This window comes from Chenopodium album, chromosome 10 (assembly GCF_948465745.1).
Source record: "Chenopodium album chromosome 10, dcCheAlbu1.1, whole genome shotgun sequence".
Taxonomy (NCBI): Eukaryota; Viridiplantae; Streptophyta; class Magnoliopsida; order Caryophyllales; family Amaranthaceae; genus Chenopodium; species Chenopodium album.
This window is the reverse complement of record NC_137843.1, coordinates 10,303,276-10,330,995: the sequence shown is the minus strand read 5'-3', so window position 1 is coordinate 10,330,995 and position 27,720 is coordinate 10,303,276. Positions and strand designations below refer to the sequence as shown.

The 27,720-nt window shown below is 35.9% G+C and overlaps 3 protein-coding genes across 5 annotated transcripts; all 3 read left to right on the top strand.

Moving 5' to 3' along the window:
* Positions 1-2,194: 2,194 nt before the first annotated feature.
* LOC145562216 (uncharacterized) lies at positions 2,195-9,297 on the top strand. 3 transcript variants are annotated; one of them, XM_081622419.1, is made up of 9 exons: positions 2,195-2,549; positions 3,989-4,189; positions 4,274-4,527; positions 5,518-5,788; positions 5,893-5,976; positions 6,082-7,874; positions 8,016-8,298; positions 8,604-8,799; positions 8,913-9,297. In XM_081622419.1, exons 1-8 carry the CDS (start codon positions 2,316-2,318, stop codon positions 8,721-8,723), a joined length of 3,240 nt encoding a protein of 1,079 aa, XP_081478545.1. In that variant the 5' UTR covers positions 2,195-2,315; the 3' UTR covers positions 8,724-8,799; positions 8,913-9,297. The 3 variants fall into 3 exon arrangements, with proteins under 3 accessions (XP_081478545.1, XP_081478546.1, XP_081478544.1); XM_081622420.1 differs by having other exon boundaries at positions 3,980-4,189; positions 8,064-8,298; XM_081622418.1 differs by having other exon boundaries at positions 3,980-4,189.
* Positions 9,298-14,725: 5,428 nt separating this feature from the next.
* On the top strand, positions 14,726-15,358 carry LOC145564775 (uncharacterized). The gene has a single exon (XM_081624980.1). It carries the CDS (start codon positions 14,726-14,728, stop codon positions 15,356-15,358), a length of 633 nt encoding a protein of 210 aa, XP_081481106.1.
* Positions 15,359-17,743: 2,385 nt separating this feature from the next.
* On the top strand, positions 17,744-27,678 carry LOC145562215 (branched-chain amino acid aminotransferase 2, chloroplastic-like). The gene is made up of 10 exons (XM_081622417.1): positions 17,744-17,948; positions 18,206-18,291; positions 19,176-19,350; positions 21,833-22,009; positions 22,124-22,255; positions 22,346-22,444; positions 22,775-22,891; positions 23,832-23,927; positions 25,240-25,352; positions 27,419-27,678. The coding sequence occupies exons 1-10, from the start codon at positions 17,805-17,807 to the stop codon at positions 27,534-27,536; spliced, it is 1,257 nt and encodes a 418-aa protein (XP_081478543.1). The 5' UTR covers positions 17,744-17,804; the 3' UTR covers positions 27,537-27,678.
* Positions 27,679-27,720: the final 42 nt, after the last annotated feature.

Sequence of the window (27,720 nt, the reverse complement as noted above, 5' to 3'; positions counted from 1 at the left end):
CTCTTCTTTACTCTGAAGCCTGAAAGACCTAATGACCTATAGTTCTACTACATCAGATTTCAACTAAATTCGTTTTGCATAAAGTGATTGTATCTATACAATGAAAGTCCACCGAATCTAAAGATTTAGGAGTAGAGTAGTTGGTAGATTTAGGAGTAGAGAGTAGCTGCCGATTAATAGTGGTATGATTTAGCTGTCAAAATAACGGTTGATGGTATGAATGTTCGAAAATTCTATAGTAAATGACGCGTACCGCAATATACCACTAAAGCAACGTACTTACGTACCGCAATTACCTTTAATAAATTTAATTAAATATATTATTTATTTATTTTTTGCATTTTTTAAACACAAGATGGTGAATTGCGTTATTGCTTTGATTAGTGGTTTAAGAATCAAATCTTTGTGCTCACCATATTTTTAAAATAAAAAAGTACATAACATTGCACGTCATGTACTCTAGACTCTCCTAACAAAATTAGTTATTGAAATATTAAACTATAATAAAATCCATACAATTGTTTAAAAAGTAATCAAAATTTCGCTACCTTTAAAAGCAAATATTCTTAACTTTTTTTTTCCTGATAGTGTTTTATTTTGTTCAAAACGTTTATCACTATTTTAAACGCTGCCACCGTATAGGTAGGGATGTCAGTGGGGACGGGTCTACTTGACTCGCCCCAGTGGGGTGGGGATGGGTCTTGGTTTGGCGGGTGGTGGGACGGGGATGGGGATAAAAACCATACCCGCCATGGGTGATGGAGCGGGGGTGGATTTTAGGTTGTACCTGCCTCATCCCCACTTCATACCCGTCCCGCCCCATCCCCAATTCATACCCACCACGCCCCACCCGCCCAACTTCGTACTCGCTCTATACCCATATCCATATATATTATTACATATAAATATATACTTTTTATTTAATATTTTAAATATAAATTAAGTAAAATAATGTAGTAAAAGTATAATACTTTGTAACTTAACAAAAAAATGTGTAACTTAACAATTATTTTTTTTAATCATTATGATGTAATATAGTTGTATTTGGAAAATTGGAAGGTAGGGATTAGGCGGAGATGGATATCCAAGTGGGTGGTGGGCGCGGGGATGGTTTTGGGATTGTACTCGCCGGGGCGGAGATGAGGGTGAATTTTGGACCCGTCGCGGGGATGGGAGTAGGGAAGGGGATTAGAATGTTAGCCGGGAATGGGGATGAGAATGTTAGCCGAGAATGGGGATGTAAAAGCCAACATCCGTCCCGTCCCGCCCCATTGACATCCCTATGTATAGGGTGTTAGATGTATATGTCCCATACTCTCATAGTCTCATTAGTCCAATGTTTCTTGATCATATGCATTAAGATATTTTAAAAAGGCAATAAAATGTAAAATGTCAATTAGTATCCCAACTCTAAATCTCTAATCACTCATCTCCTCTCTCCTAAATAATACGGAGTAGCCTCAATTATTGAGATTTTTAAAATGACTTATTAAGGCAATTTCTTGCTTGATTCCTTTAATTTTTTTGAATGATTTTATGTCGTCGTATCCTAATTTCCTTACAAAAATTATATTTTGAATTGCACTTAAAAAAAAAAAATTATTTCTTACGGAGTACATTTACTTGCATCAATATAAAATCTAAATTTGAAATTTGTTATGCATATGAGCTCACAATAAGCAAATTGATTTGTTATGATAACAAAGGAGTAAATTAAAATTCGAATTTCGTCAACTTTGAAATTTGAAATTTGAAATTTTTAGTTTTATTTAGCTCTAAGGTTGTAATAGCTCTTTTGTCAAAAAAAAAAAAAAAAAAATACAAAAAATATATGGAGAGAGAAAATAAAAAAAATAAAGAAGAGAAAAGGCAAATTCCAGATCACTCTCCATAAGTGTACAACAAAGTTTCCAAAACGAGCTTAATTAAATTCACAATACCTGGACATAAAATAATCCTCTCTAATAATTACTCCATATTGTATAATTCAAGTCAACACTTTTTAATTACCCACTAATCCCATTCAAATCATTTCAAAAATCAAATTATCCCACCACTAAACATGTTTACATGTTCCAAAAGGCGGGGGTTAAATAAAAATTAAAAAAAAATCCTCCTCTAATACGACGCCGTTTTCCCCTCTACCCTAAAACTAAACCCAAGAAAAAGCAAAACCATTTTCTCTCCCTTCTTTGTTCAAAATCATCATCTTCTTCAATAAAGTAAAGAAAAACACTCAGGAGAGAGAAAGTTCTAGAGAGAGAAACTGAAGTAGTATAGGAGAAGGAATCTTTTCTAGGGTTTGGAAATTTTCAATGGCGAGTCCCCGGATTCCGGCGACTCCTTCGCCGGTGAATTTGAGGGCGATTACTATTACGCCGGGATCGAGGATTCTAGATGTTTCTTCTCCGGCGACTAATGGCCGGAATTCTGCTTTTTCCGATGAAGGGATCTGGAAGCGTCTTCGTGATTCTGGGTTTGATGAAGATTCTATTCGTCGTCGTGATAAAGCTGCTCTTATCGCTTATATAGCCAAACTTGAAGCTGAGGTTTGCTACCTTTTTTTTATTATAATTAATTTTATGTTATTAATATTTTGTCGGTCCAATTTATTAATTTTTTGCTAAGTGCTAGTGTTAGTATTTGAATTTGCTTTAATTCTGACCTTTTTTTTCTTTTTTTTTTGGATTTTTTTTGTAATTTTTGGATCTGGGTTATGTTATGTGTTATCAAATGTTTGGTAGGAAGTTCTGATTTTTAATTTAATTATTATTTACTCGTATTAATTGGTTGAGTAAATTTTGGTATGAGAATCTTGTTACTTGGGTTGCATGCCAACTTTATCAAATTGGACATTTTGAATATTTGTGTTTCATAGAACTTTAATGTGTTAACGAGTCCAATTTTCTTCCTCTAGATTATTTCTGGGTTGGTGAGTTTGTGCAAGGTTTATGTTCGGGGTTATGTAGTTATTGTTGAGTGTATGCGGAATAACGAATTTTCGAGGTAGTACTGACCGAGCCATTCCCATTCTTTTAAATTACTTACTCTGTCCCTATATGTAGGTTGCATTGATTGAAAGCCATTTTTATGAAATTTATAGGAATTTCATAATTATCCTTTTTTTTTTGGGTGTCTTTACCTTGCCACAAGTTAGACTTAACAAACTAACTAATATTAGAAAGTGGAATATTAATTTGTAACTATCTAAATGAAAATTGTGGTCTATTACTTCATTACTTGTAGGGAGGGAATATTTTATTTGAAAAACTATAAAGAAAATTAGATATTACTAATTTCCAATGAAGTCATTTATTAAAAGATTTGACTAGTTAGTAGTTATGCAGCGACATTTGTTTAAATACTAGTAGCATGACTGAAGATAAATATGGAGAATGTGTTTAGGAGGGAATTTTAGGACAGTAACTATGTTTATTGGCTCGTATTCTTTTTCTTGAGAATTTGAATTTGTTACACTTGAGTTATTGAGAGGGGACCTAGCGAGATAGAACAGGAGGGAGTAGTTATCCCATATATCATGAAGCGTAGGCAACATGATCGGCTGTCAACTCCAATGATCCAATCTATGATGTTCTGAGTTTGAGTTGAAAACGCTATAATTTCAATGTACTAATTTTTTACCATTGTACCTATTGAGGGAAATCATAATTTACACTCTGGTTCCAAGTCAAAGGCTTAATCGCAATATAGAGGTAATAACTTGACGAAGAAATTCCTCCTGTTCATTGAAGACTAGAACCATATCTGTGATAAAGGATTGAAAGAGAAATCAATTTAATCAGAGCTTCAAAATAGTAAAGTTGATAAACTGGCGAAGCTGATCAGAGGAATATAGGGCATGTTTAGAAGATGACAGCTATTTAAGGAACAGGAAACTTATGTGGCTGGTGGTGTGTTCTGTTAAATTTCTATTTTATTTTATATGTTTAGAAGGCCTGATATGAGCAACTCCATTTAGGTTTATGAGCTTCAACACAACATGGGCCTTCTTATTTTGGAAAAGAAGGATTATGCTTCTAAGCATGACGAAGTTAGATTATCTGCGGATTCAGCTGAAGTAAATCATATGTGCAATCAAGCTGCATTATCATCGGCTTTAGCTGAAGCAAAGAGGCGAGAAGATAACCTCAAGAAGGCCTTGGGAGTGGAAAAGGAATGCGTGGCAAATGTAAGTTTGTCACTTCTATTGTTTTCCTGTTATTCTGGATATACTAATTCACATGCTAAAAAGGCTCTATCATCCTCCCTGCAGATTGAAAAAGCCTTGCATGAAATGCGCACTGAATGTGCTGAAGTGAAGGTTGCAGCAGAGAGTAAAACTGCTGAAGCTCACAGTATGTTTGAAGATGCTCAGAGAAAGTATGCTGAGGCTGAGGCAAAGCTACACTCTGCTGAATCTTTGCGAGATGAAGCAAGGCGTAGTGAACGAGCTGCAGTAAGAAAACTTCTGGAGGTTGAATCTCGTGAAGATGATCTTCGCCGTAGAATGGCAGCTTTTAAATCCGAGTAAGGCCTTTTGTTTTTAAAAAAATTTATTACCATTTTGCTTATAAGTATTCCTCCACAAATTTACCGTCTTCCCTAAATTCATTTCGGTTCCGCATTATGAATTTCTGTAGTCTAGTATTTGGAAAGGAAAGTCATTCAACTTGAAGTAATGTTTGAGAGTATACCTAGTTCTGTATGTGAGGATCTGTCCCAAGTCAGTGCTTTTTCTGAATGAAAACATTCTGCCATCACCAGTCCTCCTATCATGATCATCATAATAAAATGCGTTACTTAAAGTCTTGTATCTCCTAATTACTTTTTAATCACTTAAAACTAGTGGAGTTTACCTTTAGGAAAATCCAGCGATATTATCTACCTTCTTCATTTTTACTTAATTGTCTTGGTTTCAAATTTAGTATTAAATCAGGTTGGCTGCATTTATGGTTCATTTATATTCTGTACATTAATGCACAATTCAACTACTATTTGTTGCTACTTGCAACAGATGTTAATATAGAGAGAATACTAAAATAGTAACATTAAATGTAAAACTGTTAAGAAAAGTATATTGTTGGTTCTTGTTTTATGCTAAGTAGGCCTTGAGGTTCAGACCTTTTTTTCGTGCTAGTATAGTGTGTGTGTGTGTGTGTGTGTTTTTTTTTTTTTTTTTTTTTTTTTTTTTTTTTTTTTTTTTTTGTGATATGTTTTGTTGGTTTATGAACTGCCTTAAAGGAGCTCCTCTTTTTAAAGGGTGTTCATGATCTTGTCTCCTTTACCTTTTTTTTTTTGAGAGTGTGGCTGGTGTAGGTTTGGGATATACGCTTTTTCCCATACTTTGCCAGCCTTGGCTCTAAACTTTGTTTAAGGAAAAAAAAAAAAAAGTGTATTACCTGCAATGTACTTCGTAGGTACGAGTTAGCTCTTATTCATAGCTATAGGGAGTAGCTCATCTTTTAAGCTGTCTTTTGTGGAGAAGCAACTGAAAGTTCTGTCATGTTTCTATGCTAGTTGTGATGCCAAGGAGAAAGAAATTATGCATGAAAGGCAATCACTGGTGGAGAGGCAGAAAGTTTTAAGTGAATCACAGAATAAGCTGCTTGATGGTCAAGCTTTGCTAAATCAGAGGGAAGCTGATATCCTTGGTAGGTCCCAAGCACTGAGAAGGACTGAGAAAGAGCTGGAGGATCAGAAAGAGAATATTGCTGCTGAATGGAAGAAATTAATGGAGCAAAAGTCCAGTTTGGAGCTAAATGCAGTTTCCCTTTCTGAACGAGAGAAGGTCATTGCATCTTTTTGACTGATTGCCTTGTTGTATATGTTTAATTATACTTGTATTACTGATTTAATGGGCTATATGTTATTCATAGTTTTCTGTGCTTGCAGGCTGTCATTGAAAAGGAGTTATTTTTAAACAAGACAGAGCAAGATATGCTTATTTCACTAGAAAACCTTGCAAGCAAGGAACAGGTAATTTGCTGTCTTCCTATTGGTTTTGCTGTTGTTGAGATTAGTGTGTAAAATTCAACAGTGAGATGCATTTCATCTGATGAGGTTGGTATTTGTATCATGCAGATTGAAGTCCAAAAACTCATTGGTAAACAGGAGAATGATTTGAGACGAAGAAAGGAGGAATTTGAAGCTGAGTTGGTGGTGAAACAGAAACTGGCTGAAGAAGATATTGAGACAAAAAGGAGGGCCTGGGAGTTGCGCGAGTTGGATCTTAAGCAGCGGGAGGATATTATTTTAGAGAAGGAGCAAGATTTGGAGGTGCAAGCAAGGGTGATAGCTGATAAGGGTAAAGATTTAACGGAGAAGATAAGAGTTCTGGAAGAGAAGGAGAGTATTCTTCACTACTCTGAGAATGAGGTTGAGATAATGAAAAAATCTTTACTAAAAGAGAGGGAAGAGATTGATAATGCAAAGATTGACCTTGAGAAGTCTCTGCTTGATTTAGAGGAGAAGAAAAATCATATAGCTGAGGCAGAAAAAAGGTTGGATCTCATGAAGAGTGAATCAAGTGAGCTTCTCATTTTAGAAACAAAACTGAAAGAGGAGATCGATTCAATCAGAGCTCAGAATCTGCAACTTGAGGCTGAAGCTGAGAGATTGAAGGTCGAGAAGGCAAAATTCGAGACGGAGTGGGAGGTTATTGATGAAAAGAGGGAGGAACTGCGAAGGGAAGAAGAACGCATAGCTGGGGAGAGACTGGTGATCTCCAAGTTTCTCAAAGATGAACGTGATAGCCTAAATTTGGAGAAAGAGGCTTTGCGTGAGCAATATAAACGGGATCTAGAATCACTTTCTCTTGATCGAGAAGCATTCCGGAGCGAGAGTCAGCGAGAACGTTCTGAGTGGTTCACCAAATTTCAGCAAGAACGTGCAGATTTCTTGCTGGAGGTTGAATGTCGGAAGAGAGAATTGGAGGATTGTATCAATAAAAGGCGTGGAGATATTGAAAGCTACTTAAAAGAGAAGGAGAGTGCCTTTGAAGAAGAGAAAAAGAGAGAGCTTCAGTATATTAGTTCTTTGAAGGAAGATCTGATTATGGAACAAGAACGTGTTGCTTTAGCGTTGAAGAAGCTTGAAGCTGAGAAGTTAGAAATCAAATTGGACCGCGAGCAGAGAGACAAGGCTTGGGTAGAGCTACAGAGTCTGATTGAAGAGCTTCAGATGCAACGACTTAAACTAAAGGAGCAGAGGGAATTGCTGCATGCAGATAGGGAACAGATATCTTCTCAGATGGAACAACTTAAGAAACTAGAGGATGTGAAAGTCGATAGTGATAGATTTGTAGTGTCTCCCAGAAAGCAAATCTGTGCAGAGTCAACCCCTGAAGTACGTTTACGCATTCCTTCTATGGAGCCAAATCAGAAAGTCATAGCTGTGGAAGATGGGCAAGATACTGGGGGTGATTCACCACCTAGCTCTACTGTTTCCTGGTTGAAAAAATGTGCTACGTTGATATTCAAACCTTCACCTGACCATGTTCCATTGAAGCACATGGAATCATCTTTGAACATGGGGTGTGAGGAAAGAAACTCAGGAATTTCGGCAAAAGAATTAATGAGCACTGATGACAAATCACAACAGGGAGTGCCTAGAGAAAGTGCAGACCAGACTCCTGGAACTGCTTCAGAAGAGCCGAAAGTGATTCATGAAGTTCCTTCTGTGGATGAAGGTTTAACAGATCTGGAAGCAACAAAAGATGTGCATGAAAGCTCTGTCCCTCCTGCAGCAAGTGCTGGGCGAAAAAGAAGAGTTGATGACTCTGTTCCTGGAAATGATGCTGTGCTTTTGAATGATGAGAAAGCTAATAAGAAGAGGCGGCAGCATCTTTCTGATGCTCCTGACAGTAATCCTCATTGGTATATGCTCTTTGCCATTTTAGCTACTTTCCCGTTAAGGGAACAGAAATTTTCTTGTAATCCTACTTTAGTTAGAGATTTTGTTTTTTAAATGATAGTTAGATGCTGATTATGTTATAAAATTTTGCCTTCTATGTATAGTATGGAATTCAAGCAACCAAGTGGTGTTAATGATCAATTCATCATCAGTTCGTCGACACAATGTACAAGTAAAGAGAATGAAGTTGATGAAGGTGAAAAAAATTCTGAAGTCTTCCCTGAAATGACTGATTCTGGCAAATCTTATCATCAGGCCAAGCAAATTGACTGTGATAAATCTGTACTGGTAGAGAATGAAGCATTCAGGTGTGTCATTCAGAAGCAAACTGTGATACAGGAAGTCCTCATAATGGAGGATGTTGGAGAGGCAAAGAAGGTTCATGAGGTAACTTAAATTTAATTTGTGCAATTTGTGCTTATCATTCATCACTTGAGCAGATAACTGCTTTTTGTGTTCGAGAAATTCACTGCGTATTTGACTATTTGGCATCTATCTGTAGTAGGTTTGAGACATTTGTCTGTATAAAAAAAGCAATGCAATGCCTTCTATTTTCTGTTTCTGGTTGTATTTCTTTAGTGTGGACATTTTCACCTTGCTTTTTGCTACATTGCTTTGTTGGCTATTGAAAAGTAAAACAGAGATAAAAAGTCACTAATTGCTTGATGGCTTTGGTGCCCTTTGTCGTGCAGGAGGAAGATGCTACTGAGATAACAGAGCTTGAGGAGGAGGATCCTTCAAATGCCAAATTAGATAGTTCAGAAATTGTTCCGGAGAGAAGAACACGGTCAAAGTCCAAGCAGAAATCATGAACAGTTGGTTCTATCAACTGCTCCTGTGGTTATGCTCAAGTCTTCTGTGTTCTGGTTGTTGGCATTTACATGCACAGTACGTGTCTTTTCTTTTCTGGTTCAAATAACTTTTCCCTTTGTGTGTACATAGTACAAGGTATGATTTTACTCTCTGTTATATATCTATTAAATTACAATTTTCATTGACAGGTTTTAATTTGGAGCATGCTCAATCTAAGGGGTTGGGTGAGCTCTTTTGACCTAGGTCTGCAGTAATCTCGCTTGTGAGTTGACATATACATGTAAATGACTTAGATAATAGTGTGATTCAGGGTGTATTTAGTAGATTCTTGATATGATGTCTCGTATAGAGTGTTGGGACTTGTGTTACCATGTGATTGGCAGCGTTGTTCTACCAATCGATTGTCAGTGTTTGTGCTGGTGTAGTGGTGTGTAACAGGGAGCTTTTTTTTGCTGCCCTGCGGCTATGTTAGCTTCGGAATATATTATTGGTTTTGGAAAGGTTCACAACTAACGGATCATTTTGAAAGTTTACTAAATGGGTAATTTCAATCAAAATCTTGAGATTTTATGACATCTTCAATTCTTTGATGTCATTGGTTCATTTTAGTGTAGATATCATAAATTTTCACCCTAGCTTACGTTTCCTTCCTGTATTTTGTTATCTGTTTTTGGCTGTCTTTAGTTTCTAATTTTTAAGACGATTGACAGTTGCTGTATCACTACAAGTCTACAACCGTATACTGTCTGAGAATTCAAAAGCAAAACCAGAGTTGCTATTTGTAACACTTGCCTAGTACTGAGCTATACTACGTTAGACTTGGCAATTTTGACCTAAACCCGATGACCCGACTCATGACCCGAAATCGACCCGAAAATAGTGACCCGAAATTGACCCAAAACTCGACCCATACCCGACCCGAAGTGGAATTGACCTGACCTTAACCCGAAACCCAAAATGACCCGATCCAAAACGACCCGACCCGAGATGACCCAATCCGAAGTTGACCCGAGACTCGAACTTGACCCGAGACCCAAAGTGACGCGACCTTTAACTTGAATTAATTGACCCAAATAGACTCGAAACCCAAAGTGACTCGAACCAAAATTATCTTATACCTTAAATGACCAGAATCTATAAACCAAAATAGAAAAAAACCGCAATCAAACTGACTTAATTTTTTTTTATTAATTTGTAATGTGTAACAGTGTAAGTAATTTACATATTTTGAGCATTACTTTTCTCGATTTCTTCATCCTTTTATCTCTATAAGTTATTAAAAAATCGTAAAAAGATTGAAATTTAACGACTATTCTACGGAGTTTGTCCATAAGATTAAAAAAATTAACTAAAACTCAAAATAAAAGTCACAATTCTCACAAGTCTATAAAAATAAATAGTACAATAATAATGCGTACATGGCATAATGTTCAATACCAAATCAAATTACAAAATAATCTAAAGTCAAACAATTAGTGTATTCTATGAAAAAAGTGACCTTAATAAATATAGTGAGTTTCTCGTCAAAAAATATATAAATATATACTACGTATATAGAGTTGAATTTAACCCAATGCATCGACCCGAATATGACCCGACCCGAAGTTGACCCGAAAATTGGACTCGAAGATTGACTCGACTCGAACTGACTCGACCTGAAAATTGACCCGACCGGAACTGACCCGACCCAAACCCGAACTTGACCTGAAATGTTAACCCGAAACCCAACCCGACCCGATTATCAGTTGACCTGAAATCAATCCGAAACTCGAAATGACCCGACCTGACCCGAACTTGACCCGATAACTTTTTGACCCGAACTTGACCCGACTCGAATGACCCGACCCGAATGACCCATTTGCCAGGTCTATACTACGTGCAGTGGCCAATGAAAATAAATGTCAACACTAAATATTTTACGTGTAATTGATTGGATTGATTTGTCAATGCCAGCTCGTATGGAAGGAAGGAATACAGAAAGGAATAGGAGAGGTGGTGTAAATACTATTTCCGTTAAATGTTAAATGTTATGTGCAATTTTGGGGTATTATTTGTGAGATATAAAATATTTCAAAGTTGCACATGATATTTAACGAAGGTGGTATAAATTTTGAAGTGGTGCTTATGATGCGAGTTAGTTCACGTTTGGGTAATTTGACTCAACCTGCTAATGTTTTGAGTTCGAGTTGATTCCCGTTTATAGGGTTGAGTTTTGACTTTTGACTGAGTTGATCTCAGTCAAGTTTTGATATAGTAAATCTTGAGTAACTTGCAATTTATTCCATCTCAGTATTTTTTATTTTTTAAATGGTGAGGAGAAGGGCTTACTAGGCTGGAATCTCTTATAGGTCCTTTTGGCTTGGGTTAAGTAGCGAGTTATAACACTTTGGAAGTGGGGGGAAAGGCTAAGAGAATTCCCACCTCAAAGTACCTCTAGTGGGTTTGATCCCATAGCCTCATGGTTGTGAAATACAAACCTTGCTACTAGACTAAGCTATGCTTAGTATCCCATCTCTGTAACACCTTTGGAATAAATGATAATATTGTATTTAGCCAAGTGTTGTTGAGCATTGACTAAATTGGGGTTCGAATCAGACTATTAAGAGCATCCCCATCAATGAGGAGAATTTTGCTCATGAGCAAAAATGGTGAGCAAAATTGCAATAATAGCTTCCCCATCAATGAGCAAATGGAAAAATGCTCATGAGCATAATTGATTTTGCTCATCCTATGAGCAAAAATGAAGGTGAATAGTAAAATGGTGGGGCCCGGCAATTCTACAAACTGCCGTTTTTTTTTTTGCTTTTGACACCCTCAAAACGACGCGTTTTGGGTTTGCCTTGTGAAGAGCAATCCCCAAAACGACGCGTTTTGAAGGGAGGAAAGCAAAAAAAAAAATAAGTGCAAGCCAATGGGAAGCTGACACACGTCCCTGTCAGCTTGTTCCTCCAATCAGCAATTGTTACCGTTTTGCAACGGTAATTAATTTTAAACGGTAATTTGGCCGTTTAATAATAATAAAAAAAAAAAATCATCAACGGTTATAATTTTTTTTTTCTACAAATAGAGATCCATTTTGACATATTTTGGTATAATTTCAAAAATCACAAAAACACTCTATATTACTCTTAATCCCATTTCTAGTGAGATTTATTTTATATTTTCTAATATAAAGTTGAGAAAGGTTATTTTTTTTGGTTTATTATTTTTAATTAATATTTTTAGTACTCTAATATTTTTAAAAACGTTATTAATGATATTTTAAGTAGCAATGTTTTGTTTTACTTTAAAAATTCCAAAAAAACTCTTTATTATTTTTACTCCCAAGTCTAGTTAGATTAATTTTTCATTTTCTAATATAAAGTTCAAAATGGTTCTTATTTTATAGTTTAACTACTTTTTTCCTCAAAAAAACAAAAATATAGTTAATTACTTTTTGTAGTACTCAAATAATTTTTAAAACGTTATTAACGTTATTTTTATTTTAATTTCGGTGCGCCTCTTAAGTATTCATTATTGTTTTTAATTTATTATACAATTTAATGGATCCAAACAACCCTAATTACAATCAACTTGCTCAATATTTTTCTGATTTAGGTGATGATTTCATCACTTGTCCAAATTTTCAATTATTCCTAGAAAGATTAGGAAACCCTTCTTCTCAAAATTCCGTTCATCAACCAACACCTCCACAAATTCCTAATAATGAAAACACTTATTTTGAGCAACAAACTCCTTCCGTTACCGAAGGGAGCAACTCTGAGTACGATGTCAGCCAAGAAGAAGTTGTTCCGGAGACACCACAGTACCCTCCACCACCTCCAAGGATTCCAGCCAATCAACCACTTGCCAAAGCGAGTCGCATTTGGTCGATTGCTGAAGATGAAGCTCTAATTGGGTTCTACCTAGAACTAAGTGATGATGCGCTTCGTGGTACGAGCCAAAAGGCATCCAAACTATGGCGAAAAGTTCATGCATCTTACTGTAAACTATAAGCTAAGAAACCACATATTCTCCCGCCAAGACCTATGAAGAGTTTGGAGACACATTGGAGAAGAATGGCAGCTGATTTGCTACAGTGGATTAATTGCTATGAGGAGGCGGGCAAACTCCCTAAAAGCGGAAGTGGTTACAACGAAGCCGATCGAATTAAAAACGCTTCTAAATTGTTTTATATCTCCTCTAATCCACACCATAATTTTGTATTTCCACATGGAGTGGAAATGGTTAATAAAGATCCGAAGTGGAGGACTAAACTAAGATGAGGTCTGTCAAAGGAGGAAAGAAAGGGTTGCGGTGCCGATGATGAGGAAGATAGCAGTGGAAGTGGGAAAAGGTCTAGGGTGGAGAGTGAGAATGAAATCAGTACTGATGGATTTATGTCCGGAGGATTACCACGACCAGACGGTGTCAAAAAAACGAAGGCTAAGCGTAAGGGCAAAGCAGTTGCTTCCGAAAGTGCAATATTGAGCATTAGTGAACAGATAAAAGCGTGTACTGAGGTTAGAGAAAGGGAGGCGAATTTACGACAACAACGGTTGGAACTTGATAGAGAAAAGGAAAAGAGGAAGCAAAAACAAGTTGATTTAGCAGAGAAGAAGATGAATTTTGATATGCTTCAATCACTATTAGCAAGGACAACACCACTCACTCCAGCTGAAGAGGCCCACAAGGACGAGTTACTTCAATGAGTCTACGGTAGAAAATGATTGTATTTCTTTAATAAGTTTATTTTTAATTAGTTGTATTCTGTGGTTAGATTTGTTTAATTAGTTTATCTTTAATTAGCTTATCTTTATTTTGTTCAAATTTAATTAGTTTATTTTTAAGTAGTTGTATTCTGAGGTTAGATGTCTTTAATTAGTTTATCTTTATTTTGTTAAATTTTAATTAGTTTATTTTTAATTAGTTGTATTCTGAGTTTAGATTTGTTTAATTATTTTATCTTTAATTAGTTTATCTTTATTTTGTTCAATTTTAATTAGTAGTATTCTGAGGTTAGATTTCTTTAGTTAGTTAATCTTTAATTAGTTTATTTTTTATTAGTTGTATTCATGTCCCTTGTCTTATTAGACATTGAGTAGTCATATGTCTTTCATGTTAATTGTCTTTTTGTATTTTGAATAGTCAAGATTCTTTTCTGTGTTACTATCTTTAATCACTCATGGAATTGTCAATCATGTTTCATCACTCATGGAATTGTCAATCATGTTTCATCACTCATGGAATTGTCATTCATATTTTTGACCTCTCATTGAGTGTTCATGCTTATAAATAATAGTGATACCATCTACGCAAAACACATTATAATCCAACTCCTCAAAAATATCCAAACACCCGTAAGTAACAAGCAAACACAATGTTTTCCATTAGCTCAACCTCCAGCTCGTCTGATTCTGATCAATACGTAGAATTTGATCATTTAGTTGACGAATTTGTCACAACCCATCTACCAACTTTGTTGTATAACAACCAAACACAACCCCAACCCGTATCCGATGTTGAATGTGTTCCAGAGCGTAGAGGGGATACGGATAGAAGAGATAGGGAAAAGGGGCATGTTCAATTATTTAATGATTACTTTGCGAGTAATCCAGTTTATAGCGACAAACAATTTCGGCGTAGATTTCGAATGCAACGACCTTTGTTTTTTAGGATTATGAACAAGGTGGTCGAGGGGGATCAATTCTTCCAGTAGCGTAGGAATGCAGCTGGAAGGCTTGGGTTATCACCGTTGCAGAAATGCACCGTTGCGATTAGAATGTTGGCGTACGGTACCTGTCCAGATGCCGTGTATGAGTATCTGCGCATTGGCGAAACTACCTCCAGATTGGCTTTGCAACATTTTTGTCAAGGGGTTATTACACATTTTGAAGCTGAACATCTCAGAAGTCCCACCGACGAAGATTTAAGGAGAATCTTGCATCAAAATGAAATGCGAGGTTTTCCCAGTATGATAGGTAGCATTGACTGCATGCATTAGGAGTGGAAGAATTGTCCTATGGCTTGGAAAGCGCAATACGCAGCCCGTAATAAAAATGCAACCCTCATTCTAGAGGCCGTTGCAGATCAAGATTTATGGATTTGGCATGCATTCTTTGGAATTCCAGGATCTTGTAATGATCTTAATGTCCTTTACCGTTCTCCGGTCTTTGATGATGTTCTTCATGGTCGGGCACCTCCAATTCATTTTACCGTGAACGACCATGAATACAAGTTGGGCTATTACTTAGCAGATGGCATTTACCCAAAATGGGATACTTTTATTCAAGGTATAACACTTCCACAACTTCAAAAGGATAAATTATTTGCTGATAAACAAGTTGCAGCTCGGAAGGACGTTGAACGGGCTTTTGGGGTTTTACAGGCTAGGTTTGCCATTCTACGACAACCCTCCCTTGCGTTTAATGAAGACATATTGTGTGACATAATGAAAGCTTGTATCATTATGCACAACATGATTGTCGAAGATGAACGACACAACTACACTCGGGCCGAAGTTTTAAGAAGGTACTATGAACAAGATCGCCCGCAAATTACAAGACCCACTACAAGTGCTACAGTTAACAACAACGAGCCTTTTGAATTCAATGTTGGCCGACCGCCAAACGTTGATTTCGACACGTACGTCTAGATAAGAATGTCACTACGTGATAGAGACACTCATGTTCAATTAAAAGCGGATTTAGTGGAACACATTTGGCAAAAATATGGTTCTATTAATGAGTAAAAAAAAATAAATTTGTTGTAAGATTACAATTTAATAGAGTCTTATGTATTCGTACGTTAAAAATCTAGGTTCATTATTGGTTTGTAGTATTAAATGTAGTCGTACACCAATAAAATTTTATGTTGTATTAAATTTATAATTAATTAGCGATTAAAATTTCAATATTATGAATTAATATTTAATAATTGTATTAAATTAAATAATAGTATAATTGTAATTAGTAGCCCTAAAAATTCATTTAACCAAAACATAATAAATAATAATAGGGTGATGTGTAAGAGAGAGAAATATTGGTGGGGTATGTGAAAAAGTAGGAGAGAGATTGATGAGCATTTTTTTTTGCTCACTAGTGGGATAAAATTTGCTCACAAAAAATGCTCATGAGTAAATTTAGTTGGGAAGAGAGAGAAAGTGGGTAGAGAGAGAATGAGGAGAATTTTTTTTGCTCACTGGTGGGGATGCTCTAAATAAGGTTAAATTACACATAATATTACTCACTAGTTTTCTTGTCTCAAAAGTACATCTAAATTTATGCTTTCTCTATTTCTTAATAGTTATCATGCATTGACTATGAGCACTACCTGTATTTATGTAAGTTATTTGTCACTTCTTTTTGTTTTGTTAGATTTGTTTAAGTTAAGTAATGGAAAATTTGCAAATTGCAGCCCAAAAGTTGTTATAAATTGTAAATTGCAATCTAATTCAATTTTTTCATCGGTTTGTGTGTCGAAAAATGTTCGATTAAGGTTATAGCGGCCATTTTAACTCTTAAGGGTCCAAATTGTGTTTGGAATTGGCAAAAAATTAACTTAAATGTCTAGTTTTTACAGCAAAAAACTATTGCCCACAAATCGATACATCTTTGTTTCTCAAAACGAGACACTTACGTTATTTTTTTACTAAAATAACCCCTAAAACCTTAACTGAATATTTTCGACATGCAAATTGATGAAAAAGTTGAATTGAGCCGCAATTTACAATTTATAAGAACTTTTGGGATGCAATTTGCAATTTTTTTTAAATGGCTACAATTTATAAAATACAAATTTTAAATGGTACAATTGGTAAATTTTCCTTAATTAATCAACAAAAGTCATAAAATTAAAGTTTTTATTTATTTTTTATTTTTTTTAATTTTTTTTACACACTTGCAACTTACTTGTTTGCTCCCTCTCTCTAGTACATTTTGCATAAGTTTGTCACGCTTCTAAAAAAAAAAAAAGCCAACTTAGCTCTAAGGGGCATTAAGGAGGGAGCCTCATTTTATCAATGTGATAAACAAGCTTCGTTTATCAATTGGCAAAATCGTAAATATAAAAATGTCCGGTCAATATGACATTTTCGTAATTATATTAGCAAATTGTGAGACCCATATTAGATTCAACGTTGTGTTATTTTTTGTTTGGTTTGAAGGTGATAAACTTGTATTTTCTCACGCAATAGAATGAATATTTAATGACTCTTTGTATAGTCAAATTTTATGTTTTAATCATAAAAGTCAAATATGTTATGGATAGAGATAGTTATAATTAATTGATTATTTTGTCAAACATGACTAGTCATTATTTAAAATTAGGCAATCCATCTAATCTCGATAACAATTTGTGGTATTTAAATTACTCTATTGATCATAAATATTTACCAAGTTCATTGACTATACAATGTTGTCGACTAAACAATACTCCGTACAATACTTAATTACTTACATAGTATAATACGAGTTGACCAAACAATACTTACGGTGTATAATACGAGTATACACCAAACGCTGCTATACGCCTATACTTATGCAAGTAAGTACTCCCTCCATTTTTAAATACTTGCTCTACTTTTCTTTTTCGGCCGTTTTTAAATACTTGCTCCATTTTCTTATTTAGAAAGCTTTTACAATACTTAATTCATTTTTCTCACCTAGTGGACCCAACATAAATTATATTTTATTAACTTCATATTTTATCTCCTCTAAATCTCTCCACTACTTTTGCTTTTTACAATTTCTTATTCTTCCACCTACCCCACTATCTCCATATTTTGTTACTTTCTCTAATTTCTCCAAAAACTCCGTGCATGGAAAAATTGAGCAAATATTTAAAAATGAAGGGAGTACCAGCGTATGCGCTGATCTAATCACAAATTCACAATACCATATAGTTAAATAATGTCTGAATGACCTCAATGTACATACGTAATCTTGGGATTAAGCTTAATCCTAAAGGGTAGGTGATTCATATTTCATGCCATAAAAACCAAGGGTTTATGCAAATTTGGCCAAACATAGTTACCGTACTTATAAAAGGGGGCGCCAACACCGGAGTCGGAAACCCAGAAACTAAGCTGAAGAGAGAGAAAAATGGAGACCATTTTCGCCAACACCTTCACTCAAACCACCTTTCTCTCTCCTCTTTCGCCGCCATCAAACGACGTTTCTAGCATCACTAATCTCTCTCATTTCTCCTTCTCCGGTAGAAACTTCGCCGCTCCTTTCTCTCTCAAGGTTTCTTTACTTTCTCTCTCTTCAATTTCATTTCAATTGACTTTTTTTTTTTTGATGTTTTTTCGATTTGTTTTGTGTTAATTTGATGGAATAGTACCGCGCTCTGATTTTCATTTTTATAGGTGTTTTTTTTTTGAGTAATTTGTGTAAAATTTGAGGTTTTAATCATTGGTTTTAATCATTGATTATTACAAGTGAAATGATGTAATACGATTTTTTATTTTCATCAATTTTTTGGTGTTAAATTTGTTGAACAGGTTCAGAAGCAATTAGCTATTGCTCATAGCAATGGTCGAGCGATTAATTCGGCGAAATGCAGTGCTACATTGTCAGATACTCTGAGGTATACTTTTGTTTTTTTTGTTTATTTTTTTCTTTATATTTGTAGTTTTGCTTTGAGAAAACATATAATTTGTACTTAATTAGGAAAATGAGGTTGTTTAGTAGAATTTATAATTTGGTGTGAGAAAGTTACTTTTCTGCTGGAACTTTTGTGATTATTTTATACTATGTGGAATCGTAGTTATGATATTTATTTTTCGTCGAATTTTGTTGATGACATGTGATGTTATAGATTTTTAATCCTTTGGAATTTTCATTTTTTTTTGGAGTTAAAGGAGGGAGATAAGAGAGGGAGGGGGATGGAATAAATTAAAGAAAAATTAAAAGGAATATTAATATTCTTGGAGATTTGGAGGCTATCTACATCTCTAGACTTCAACTGGCACTTTGAGTGCGCCTCGTGCCTTTTGAAACAATGCACCAAGTTTGGGGAATGATTAATTGTACTAATGTAGGGAGCCTTATATTTTCCGAGAAGCCTTCTTTTATAATTTACAAGCAGAGATTATATTGTATCTTGTACTTATTCCAAATCAATAGCGTGAGTGTTTTATCTTAAGAATTGACTATGTGAGCGTGGACTGTGCGGTATTGTTTCTTTGTGCTGGTCTGCTGGATGATATGCGCATTGACAATAGTTTTTCCTTTTGGGCTAAATGACAGAGAGTGAGATATGAACACTCAGGTTTTTTTTTTGCCCATAAATGGAGGTTCACTAAACAATACTACTAAGTATACTTGAACTGAAAGCTAGAACTTCTATTAGCCACTTTTTACTCTTCTCTTATACAAGTAATTACTTGATGAATTTATAGTTTAGACAGTAACATTGATGATGATTGCCATGCATTAGTTTCGTTATACTAATCTTCATCACCTATGCAGCCAAACATCCCCATTAGCCGACATTGATTGGGACAACCTTGGATTTGGATTCTTGCCTACTGATTACATGTATGTTATGAAATGTGCTCGGGGTGAAAGCTTCTCAAAAGGTGAATTAAAGCGATATGGAAACATAGAAATGAGCCCTGCTGCTGGGATCTTAAATTATGGGCAGGTGGGTATTATTAACCCATTGCAATCTGTACTACGTGGCTATACAAGAATAAGGTTGTGTGTGCTATATTGTCTGTTGATCTACCTTTTTTCTTTCTCCATTACATCAAGAATTATGTTAGTTCTTCCTTGAATTCCTGTGCCCGAACATTTGGAAATGAATTCTTATTGACTGAAGTCATTTGAATTTATGCTGGTTTTATTTTTCCTATGAGCTTATAATTGATCATTCCTGGCTGGAGATACAATTTGCAAGGAAGACACTAGTTGTGTGTGATCAGCTTAAGGATCAGTGGTGGTACTTGTTGGTAACTTGTGAAGTACATTTTCAAGGTTATAACATTGGGGTTTTGAATGTTTGTCTTCTTCAATTGGTATAGGCTTTGTTAATAATTTTATAATGTCTACTTTCATTGATTTCCATACCTAATGGTGCTTGAATACTTTGATGTGTTGTCCTTTTTATGAACTTTAAGATTCTTTTAAATAGTAATAATTCTAATTAGCTTTGCTGGTTTTGGCCTAGTAAATTATAAGCAAGTGAAGACTTGTGTTTAACTAGCCAATTAGGGTTGTAGTACCTCCCATTGGATTATGATATTACTGGCCTAGTAAACTGGGCTGGAAGACGTTCTATGTAGTTTGGAATCTGTGACAGCTTATGATATTACTTTTTCAATTTGTATGGATAAGGTGATGGAGCTCTTAGCTGGTAGAGTTAGCAAATTCAAGGTTGCTTGTTACAGTCTTTCTTTTGGGTCATGGTGGATGTGCGATCTTGAAAATGGTTAGGGAACTGTTTGAAAAAGCGCCTAAGGCGCTGTGGTGCCGGGGGGTAAGAGCTTAACTTGGTCTAGGCAAGGTGTTTGTGGTTAGGCTCAGGTTAGGCACATGAGGCGCAGCAAAAGCACCTGAGGCGCATCTGAAGTTAATTTCTGCCATTTTTTTTTAAAAAAAAAAATAAATAAAAATTTGTGGCGCACTTGTTCATATAGTGTGCCTCACTTCAAAGAGGTGCTCCGAGGCGCGCCTAGGCGTAGCAGAGCCCCTCTCGCTTTACCGTGCCTTGAGCTTTTTTATACATTGGGTTAGTGATAGTTTTCTTTCTCCCTTCCTTTTCACTCTTAATGGAATTCCATTGAATCTTAAGATATTTAAGAGTGAAGGAAGCTCAAGTTTTGGTTTTCAAGCTCTGTACTTTTTTATTATATACATTGCATCATTCTCAACAGTCTTAACAAACTTGCCACCTGAGCTACCTTTTATGTAACACACCTTCGTTAGCCTTTCCTTAATTACCCTTGAGAGTATGTTGGAAACATGTAGTCACGTACTCACGTCTTGCATATGTGATTGTGATTGGAGGCCTTGGGCAAGTCATCACATCAAGTCTTAGCTTTATAGAAAATATTATTGTTCATCTAGATACCTTTTTGCTGTCACCAGTCTTTCTTGAGTTAACTTCAACTGATGTTCAGTATGACTGGGTTTTATTTCCTCAGTTTTTTTTTTTAGATATATTTGATCCTTTGTGATCCCTTGACTTTTATACAATAAAATTTCGTCAGTTAACCAGCAAAATTCCCAAAGCTTAAATAGTCTTTTTTTTTGCTATGCGCCTTGACAAAGCTCCACCCTCAGATTTATCTTGGCCTAATTTTATTTTTTCCTTTAAAGTATATCTTTACGCAGTTCTTGGCATGTCTTTTAGATGTTAATTGTATGTAAGAACTAATTCTATTAACAAATGTTGAAACAATAACAATAAGCAGGAAATCAGAACTAGGGAAGAAGGAGGCTGAATGATTAATAAAGATAAACTTTCTCACAAGGGTGGCTTGAGGCCACTGCTCTCTTAAGGTGTCTTTAGGTTACCAATCTCTTGATTCTAATACATCCAACAAGCTACCCAAGCCAAGTCCTTCTACCCCCTTTTTTATATGTACAAGCAGCCAAAAAGAACAACTGACAAAAGCTGTCATAGATACGCCCACCCCTCCCACAATGCATCACTCAATTGTTGCGGCACTGAATTTGATGCTGCTCCACTACCTCTCCTCTAAACGTCTCCTGGTATCCTTTCCTGCTCCTCCTGGCATATGTAATGATGCCATGTGGCTGAGTCTGGTTTGTTACATTGTAGCATGATTGTCTTTAGCTTCCTTTCCTAAGATTTAACTCTATATTGTTTGTTATCAATCTTATCATGCCCTGCTTATATTTCAGAAGATATTAAATTCAATCTTGATAAATCAGTCTCTCTTAGCAACCTCTTAAAATTGAGACTTGCTCAATCATCATACGGTCATACCACAAGCCACAAGGTGTCTAACTGTCTATATGTGGCTGATGTTTTTCTTTGATAGTATTGCCACCTTGTTTATCAGTTTTGTTATGTGATTTTTATGTGACCAGATGTTATGTTTTTTTTATGACTTCACTTGTTGGTACCTTGTATGCTCCTAAGTATTACATGTCTTCAGGGACTATTTGAAGGCTTAAAAGCTTACAGAACACAAGATGATAATATTGTGCTTTTTCGTCCGGAAGAGAACGCATTGCGGATGAGAGCTGGTGCAGAGAGGATGTGCATGGCTGCACCAACTGTTGAACAATTTCTGGAAGCTGTTAAAGAAATAGTTTTAGCAAATGAACGTTGGGTACTCAGCAGTTATTCTTTCTGTTACAAATCATGTGCTTTTACTATCATAGTTCAATTGTTCGATCTATTTATCCATTGCCTTTAGAAAATTTTCTGGTGTGTCTAATTTCAGATTCCCCCTACTGGTAAAGGTTCTTTATACATTAGGCCATTACTCATGGGTAGTGGTTCAGTTCTAGGGATTGCACCAGCCCCTGAATACACCTTTCTGATTTATGCATCACCTGTTGGTAACTACTTTAAGGTTAGTTGATGATTCTCCATTTCCCAGAATTCATTTTTACCTGTATTGCTTACAGCATTCTATTTCTCACATGTTAGCCTTATATATCAGGAAGGCCTTGCACCCATAAATTTGGTGATTGAGACTGATTTTCACCGTGCTAGTCCTGGTGGAACTGGAGGAGTCAAAACTATTGGGAACTACGCAGCGGTAATACTGCTTTTTTTCTCACGCCTTCCCTCCCCAATACTCCAGTTAATTAATCCTCATGATTTATTGACATGACATGATCTGGACTATTTGGATAATTTAGTTGATTTTTATAAGGGATGTATATAGTCGTTTCAAATTTATTAAGTAATTGATTGATGAGCCTTCAGCAGCATTATATTCTGTCACTGATGCATCTACTTTATGTACATTTCTTTGTCACTTGCAAAACTTAGAATGCTTATTAGTTAGATGGGCTAATCTGCTCCTGACGTTATATTTTGATTAATTTATTTTTCAATCACTTACCATTTGTAGCTATATTAACAGGTTCTGAAGGCTCATACTGCTGCTAAAGCCCAAGGTTATTCTGATGTACTATACCTGGACTGTGTACACAAAAAATACCTGGAGGAGGTGTCGTCTTGTAATGTATTTGTTGTGAAGGTATGCTGTCTGGAATATGTATGCTATTTTTGTTTTTTTGGTTTTATCCTTTGTTCTTTTTGGGATGTTATTTTTCCTTTCCTATTTCCCCCCCCCCCCCCCCCCCCTCCCCCTAAAAAGCTACCCTTGTGACTCCAATGGCTCCATCGTTTATGTGTGGAAATTAGAACAAACAAATGGAGAGAGTATTAAGCTGAGTGTACATTCTGACATTTCTCAGTTTTTCTGTCAAGCTTTTCCAACTTAGAAGTCATCGTATATATGTGATAGTGTGAAGAGTGAAGAAGGTTTAGTCACTAACCCATATAATTCATTTATTTATATAGGCGCTGAAGGAGCAACAGTCATGATATAAAATATAGCCAATAAGAACATTTGCTGCTAACTTAAAAGGATTCTTTACAAATGTACTTAGCCCATGTTTTATACTTTTATGACAATAAAAACAATTGTCACTAACTGAAGGAGCTGATTTCCCCTGAGTATAATATGTACTAAGCCCACGTTTTATGGCAAATCTTGTACAAATGTTCTTTTTGTGTTTGTTTTTAATCCTCAATTTTTTCTTTTCATTTAACTCATTGTGAAGAATCAATAAAAAATGGTGATTGGACTGACACATTTGTCCAAATCATAATGTGAAATAATTAAAACGGTTAAGGGACTGATAAATTTTGCCCAAACACATTAATTGTTGACACAAATTTGAACTCTTCACACCATCTGACTTGAGGATGTTGCAAAAGCCCATCCCAAATGTCATGGAGCGTGTTTGTTACCTGTATGTTTGTTTGACATATTAAGCCAATGATGTATCACCTGATAAGCATTTTATGCTGTGTACTGATTTGTAGAGTGACCTTGATAGATTTGCTTTTATTCTAATTTTCTTTTATATTTGTGAAGTAACTGGTTAATATGCCCTTGTTTTATTTTGCAGGATAATGTGATATCTACTCCTGCAATTAAGGGAACAATTCTGCCTGGCATTACGAGGAAAAGCATTATTGACATTGCTCGTAGCCTAGGTTTTGAGGTACTTATTCAATTTGGTTATGATCTTCCTGTTGTGTATGGAATCTTCTTTCTGTTTTAGCCAATTATCGATGATTGGGCAGATGATGAAGTGTAATGACTATTACTCTTTTGCATTAATAAGCTTGAGATCTAAATGGGCATAAATTATTGAGCATTAAGCATTTTCATACAAATATTCATTGTCTAGGTTGAAGAATATTACTTCCTTGGTTGACAATGATTCCATATCAAATTTGATTTTTCAATATGTACCGTCGTAACTTTTTGTTAAGGAAAATTTGCAAGAAAGGACCTTTTAAAATAACTTGTTTGTGAGAAAGGACCTTATATAAAAAAATTGACAGATTGGGACCTTACTTCAAAAAAAAGTTGTGAGATGGGACCTTATTTCGGAAAATACATTGCGAGATGGGACCTTTTGATGGATTTTGGCGTGAAGGAAGTGGTTTTAGGGGGTTTGTGGAATTTCAGCTAGGTGGAGGTGGTATTTGGGGGTTTGTGTAGGATTTTGGCGAGGTGGTTTTCGAGGGTCGGGGTGAGATTTCGGCTTGGTGGATTGGTTTTCGGAGGTTCGGTGTGGGATTTGAGTGAGGTGGAGGTGATTTTCGGGGGTCGGTGTGGGATTTAGGCAAGGTGGAGGTGGTTTTCAAGGGTCAGGGTGGGATTTTGGCAAGGTGGAGGTGGTTTTCGGGGGTCGGTGTGGGATTTAGGTGAGGTGGAGGTGGTTTTCGAGGGTCAGGGTGGGATTTCGGCGAGGTGGAGGTGGTTTTCGAGGGTCAATGGCCGAATTTTGTCAAAAGATCCCATCTCACAATTTTTTTTTTTGAAATAAGGTCCTAATCTGCCACCTTTTTTTTTTTTTTTTTTATTTTTTTTTTTATGTAAGGTTCTTTCTTACCAACCTATCACTATAAAGGTCCTTTCTCGCAAATTTTCTTTTTTTGATAAATTAAAGTATTGCTTGGAGACTTGCTGATTTTACGGAGGAATGGTGGCCAAGCAGTAGATATTAATATGATTTGCTTGATCAAGTTTTTGGATATTTAAGGCTGTGATTAAAAGTTGTATATTGTGATGGCATGATTATGTTGGACTGTAGAACATTTGTCATATCCTTTCTCTCTTTGTTTTGTGTTATTGATTAATGACAGATTGTGATTGATTGCCTGTCCATAGTTGGATTTGTTCTCTTGTTTTAGGATATTTATCGAGGGATCAACTAACATTTCGCCAGTTCCGTAGATCAGTTGTCATGCTTTGCTAGTCATGTCATGTCTTATGTCCAGCTAAATCTCAGTGGATTTATGTAGGTTGTGGAGCAGCTTGTGTCAGTGGATGAACTTCTCAGTGCAGATGAAGTATTTTGTACCGGCACAGCAGTGGTGGTATCGCCTGTTGGGAGCATTACACATAAGGGTGAAAGGTAACACTCACACCAATGTTTCAATTGCAGTATGATTTCATAACTAGGCGTAAAAATTGAGGGAGTAGCAATATGTTTTCATGGGTAATCTGCTAACACTAGAAATATAACTCTTTCCCCTCTTTTGTTAATTAATACGGAGTACTTCGTATATTTTAATCATTACCAAAAAACCAATACAAGCAACGGTGTACTTCTACTGATGCCTATTACAAAACTCAAAAATCCAAAACATTTCACAATATTCACAACACTCTACGGTAGTGGCATTAGTTTTCCTCCTACTTTCTAGGAAGGTTTTGGCTCTGGAAAGTTAGGAAACAATAGTGTACTGTGGAATGTGGATGGTGATCAGCTGATCACCGGTTGTTTCAACAATGATCTCATGGTTTCAGAGACTAAAACCATCTGACACTCTTATTTATTTTGTGTCAAAGACACAGGTTCTTGCAAACCAGATGCAGCGAACTGATTCTGCTAAAAGTTTTTTGCAGTCTGCTACTGGCAGATTCTTACTGCTGTTTGGCATAACCTCCTAAGTGTTAAAGCAGCTGCAGCACCTTCTAGATACTAGTCGTCTTCTTCTTCTTCTTCTTAACGCCTTAATCCCATAAGTGGGGTCGGCTACATGAACCAACTTGAGGACTTCCTAGGAGGTCATCCATCCTAATATTACTCTCAATCATTGTGGCTCATGTCAAGTGATGTGACGAAGTTTTACACTGGCTGTCACTGGCCTACCGTAGCTCTCCTTATTTATTAAGGCGTGGGACTAACAGCGGGAAACCCACTGGCGGAGTTACCTTCTAGGTACTAGTAAATATACAAAAGAGATCCTGCTAATTCAAATTCAACTCATTAAAAATAGCAATTTAGTTGCTTGCTCATTTTTGCTCTGTTAACCCAACTCCAAACGTCTTTTTAGGGATGGTTTGATTATTCCAAATATTCTCCTCCATTGAACCTTGTTAATTTTTCCTTTATAGTAGATACTTGATTTGTTGTCTTTATGAGAATCCCTTATACATTGAAGTTACTATAGGTATTGCTATACTAGTTGGTTTTCCCAAACTAAGTCTTTTCTCAACATTAAAAGCAATAAGAATAAGTAGCTCCAGAATCAAATAAAACTTAAATTGGGATAGAGTTAACAGAAAATGTACTAGGCACCACATCATTAGAGTTTTCTGTATCCTGTTGGCTTACATGGTACAACTTTCTTGCCGCACCATTCTTAATCCCACATGCACTTCTGTTTCCTCTCTTGTTGCCAGTTTGTTGCTCGGATTGATTCCCTTTAGTAAACCTTAACTTTGAAAGCCCAATTTACATGATCAATCCAGAATACGTCTCCAATTTCTTAAAGACCTTTAAGATAAAACTGATCATAAGTTGTTTTCCAGGACTTGATATTCAAGCCTTAGCTCTTGCAGTAGTTTTATGAATTAGTGGCCCACATTTCTTAGTGGTGTAAGTCTCATGGAGGACAATGGCATCCTAAATATTAAAGAGGGACTCTCCTTTCTGCAATTAAATGCAATGTTTATAACATCAAACCCACTCAAAGCATATGTAACTCTTACTCAGGTTTACCTCTGAATCTGAACCAGAGGATTCAGAAAATCCTGATGAATGATAACAGCTGCACAAATATGGTGTCGCCTCCAAATAAATGTAAATCATCATAAAAATTAAGTAAGGTTCATTTAGCTTCCCCTGCCCATTCTCTTTTGGAGTGTTCCACCTGATGTGGATACATGAGCTCCACTGCTTGATTGAAGAGTCCAAACATCCTTGGTACTGAGGAGTAAAGCTGTGAATCAGAAGCAATCTGAAAGCTTTCCTACAAAGAAATCCCACACCTGGTTTCTTGGTAGTATAGTAATAGTATTATATGTGAATTCAATAGCTATAAGCTGAAAATCAGGTTCTTGGAGTGGTTTAGTGGCATCTTATTTTTTGAATTGCACTGGATTATAAGCTGAAAATCAGGTTCTTGGATTGGTTTAGTGGCATCTTATCATTTTTTGGATAATTGCACCAAGTTACAATAATTTCTTCTACAGGACATCCTTTGGAGATGGTAAGGTTGGACGTGTGGCGCAGCAGCTTCATACTGCGCTTACTAGACTACAAATGGGTATCGCAGAAGATAATATGGACTGGATTGTCAAACTTAAGTGATGATTGTTGTATTTTTTTTTTTGTTATAACTCATTGTACACCATGCAAGGGGGGATACTATATTCTTCAGCGTTAGTGTGGTAAATTGTCATTGTCTGGTTACATATTATCTATCAAAGTTCCGAGCAAATTACTTGTTTTATTTATTTAATTTTTTTAATGCAAAATGACCTGATGCCTACCT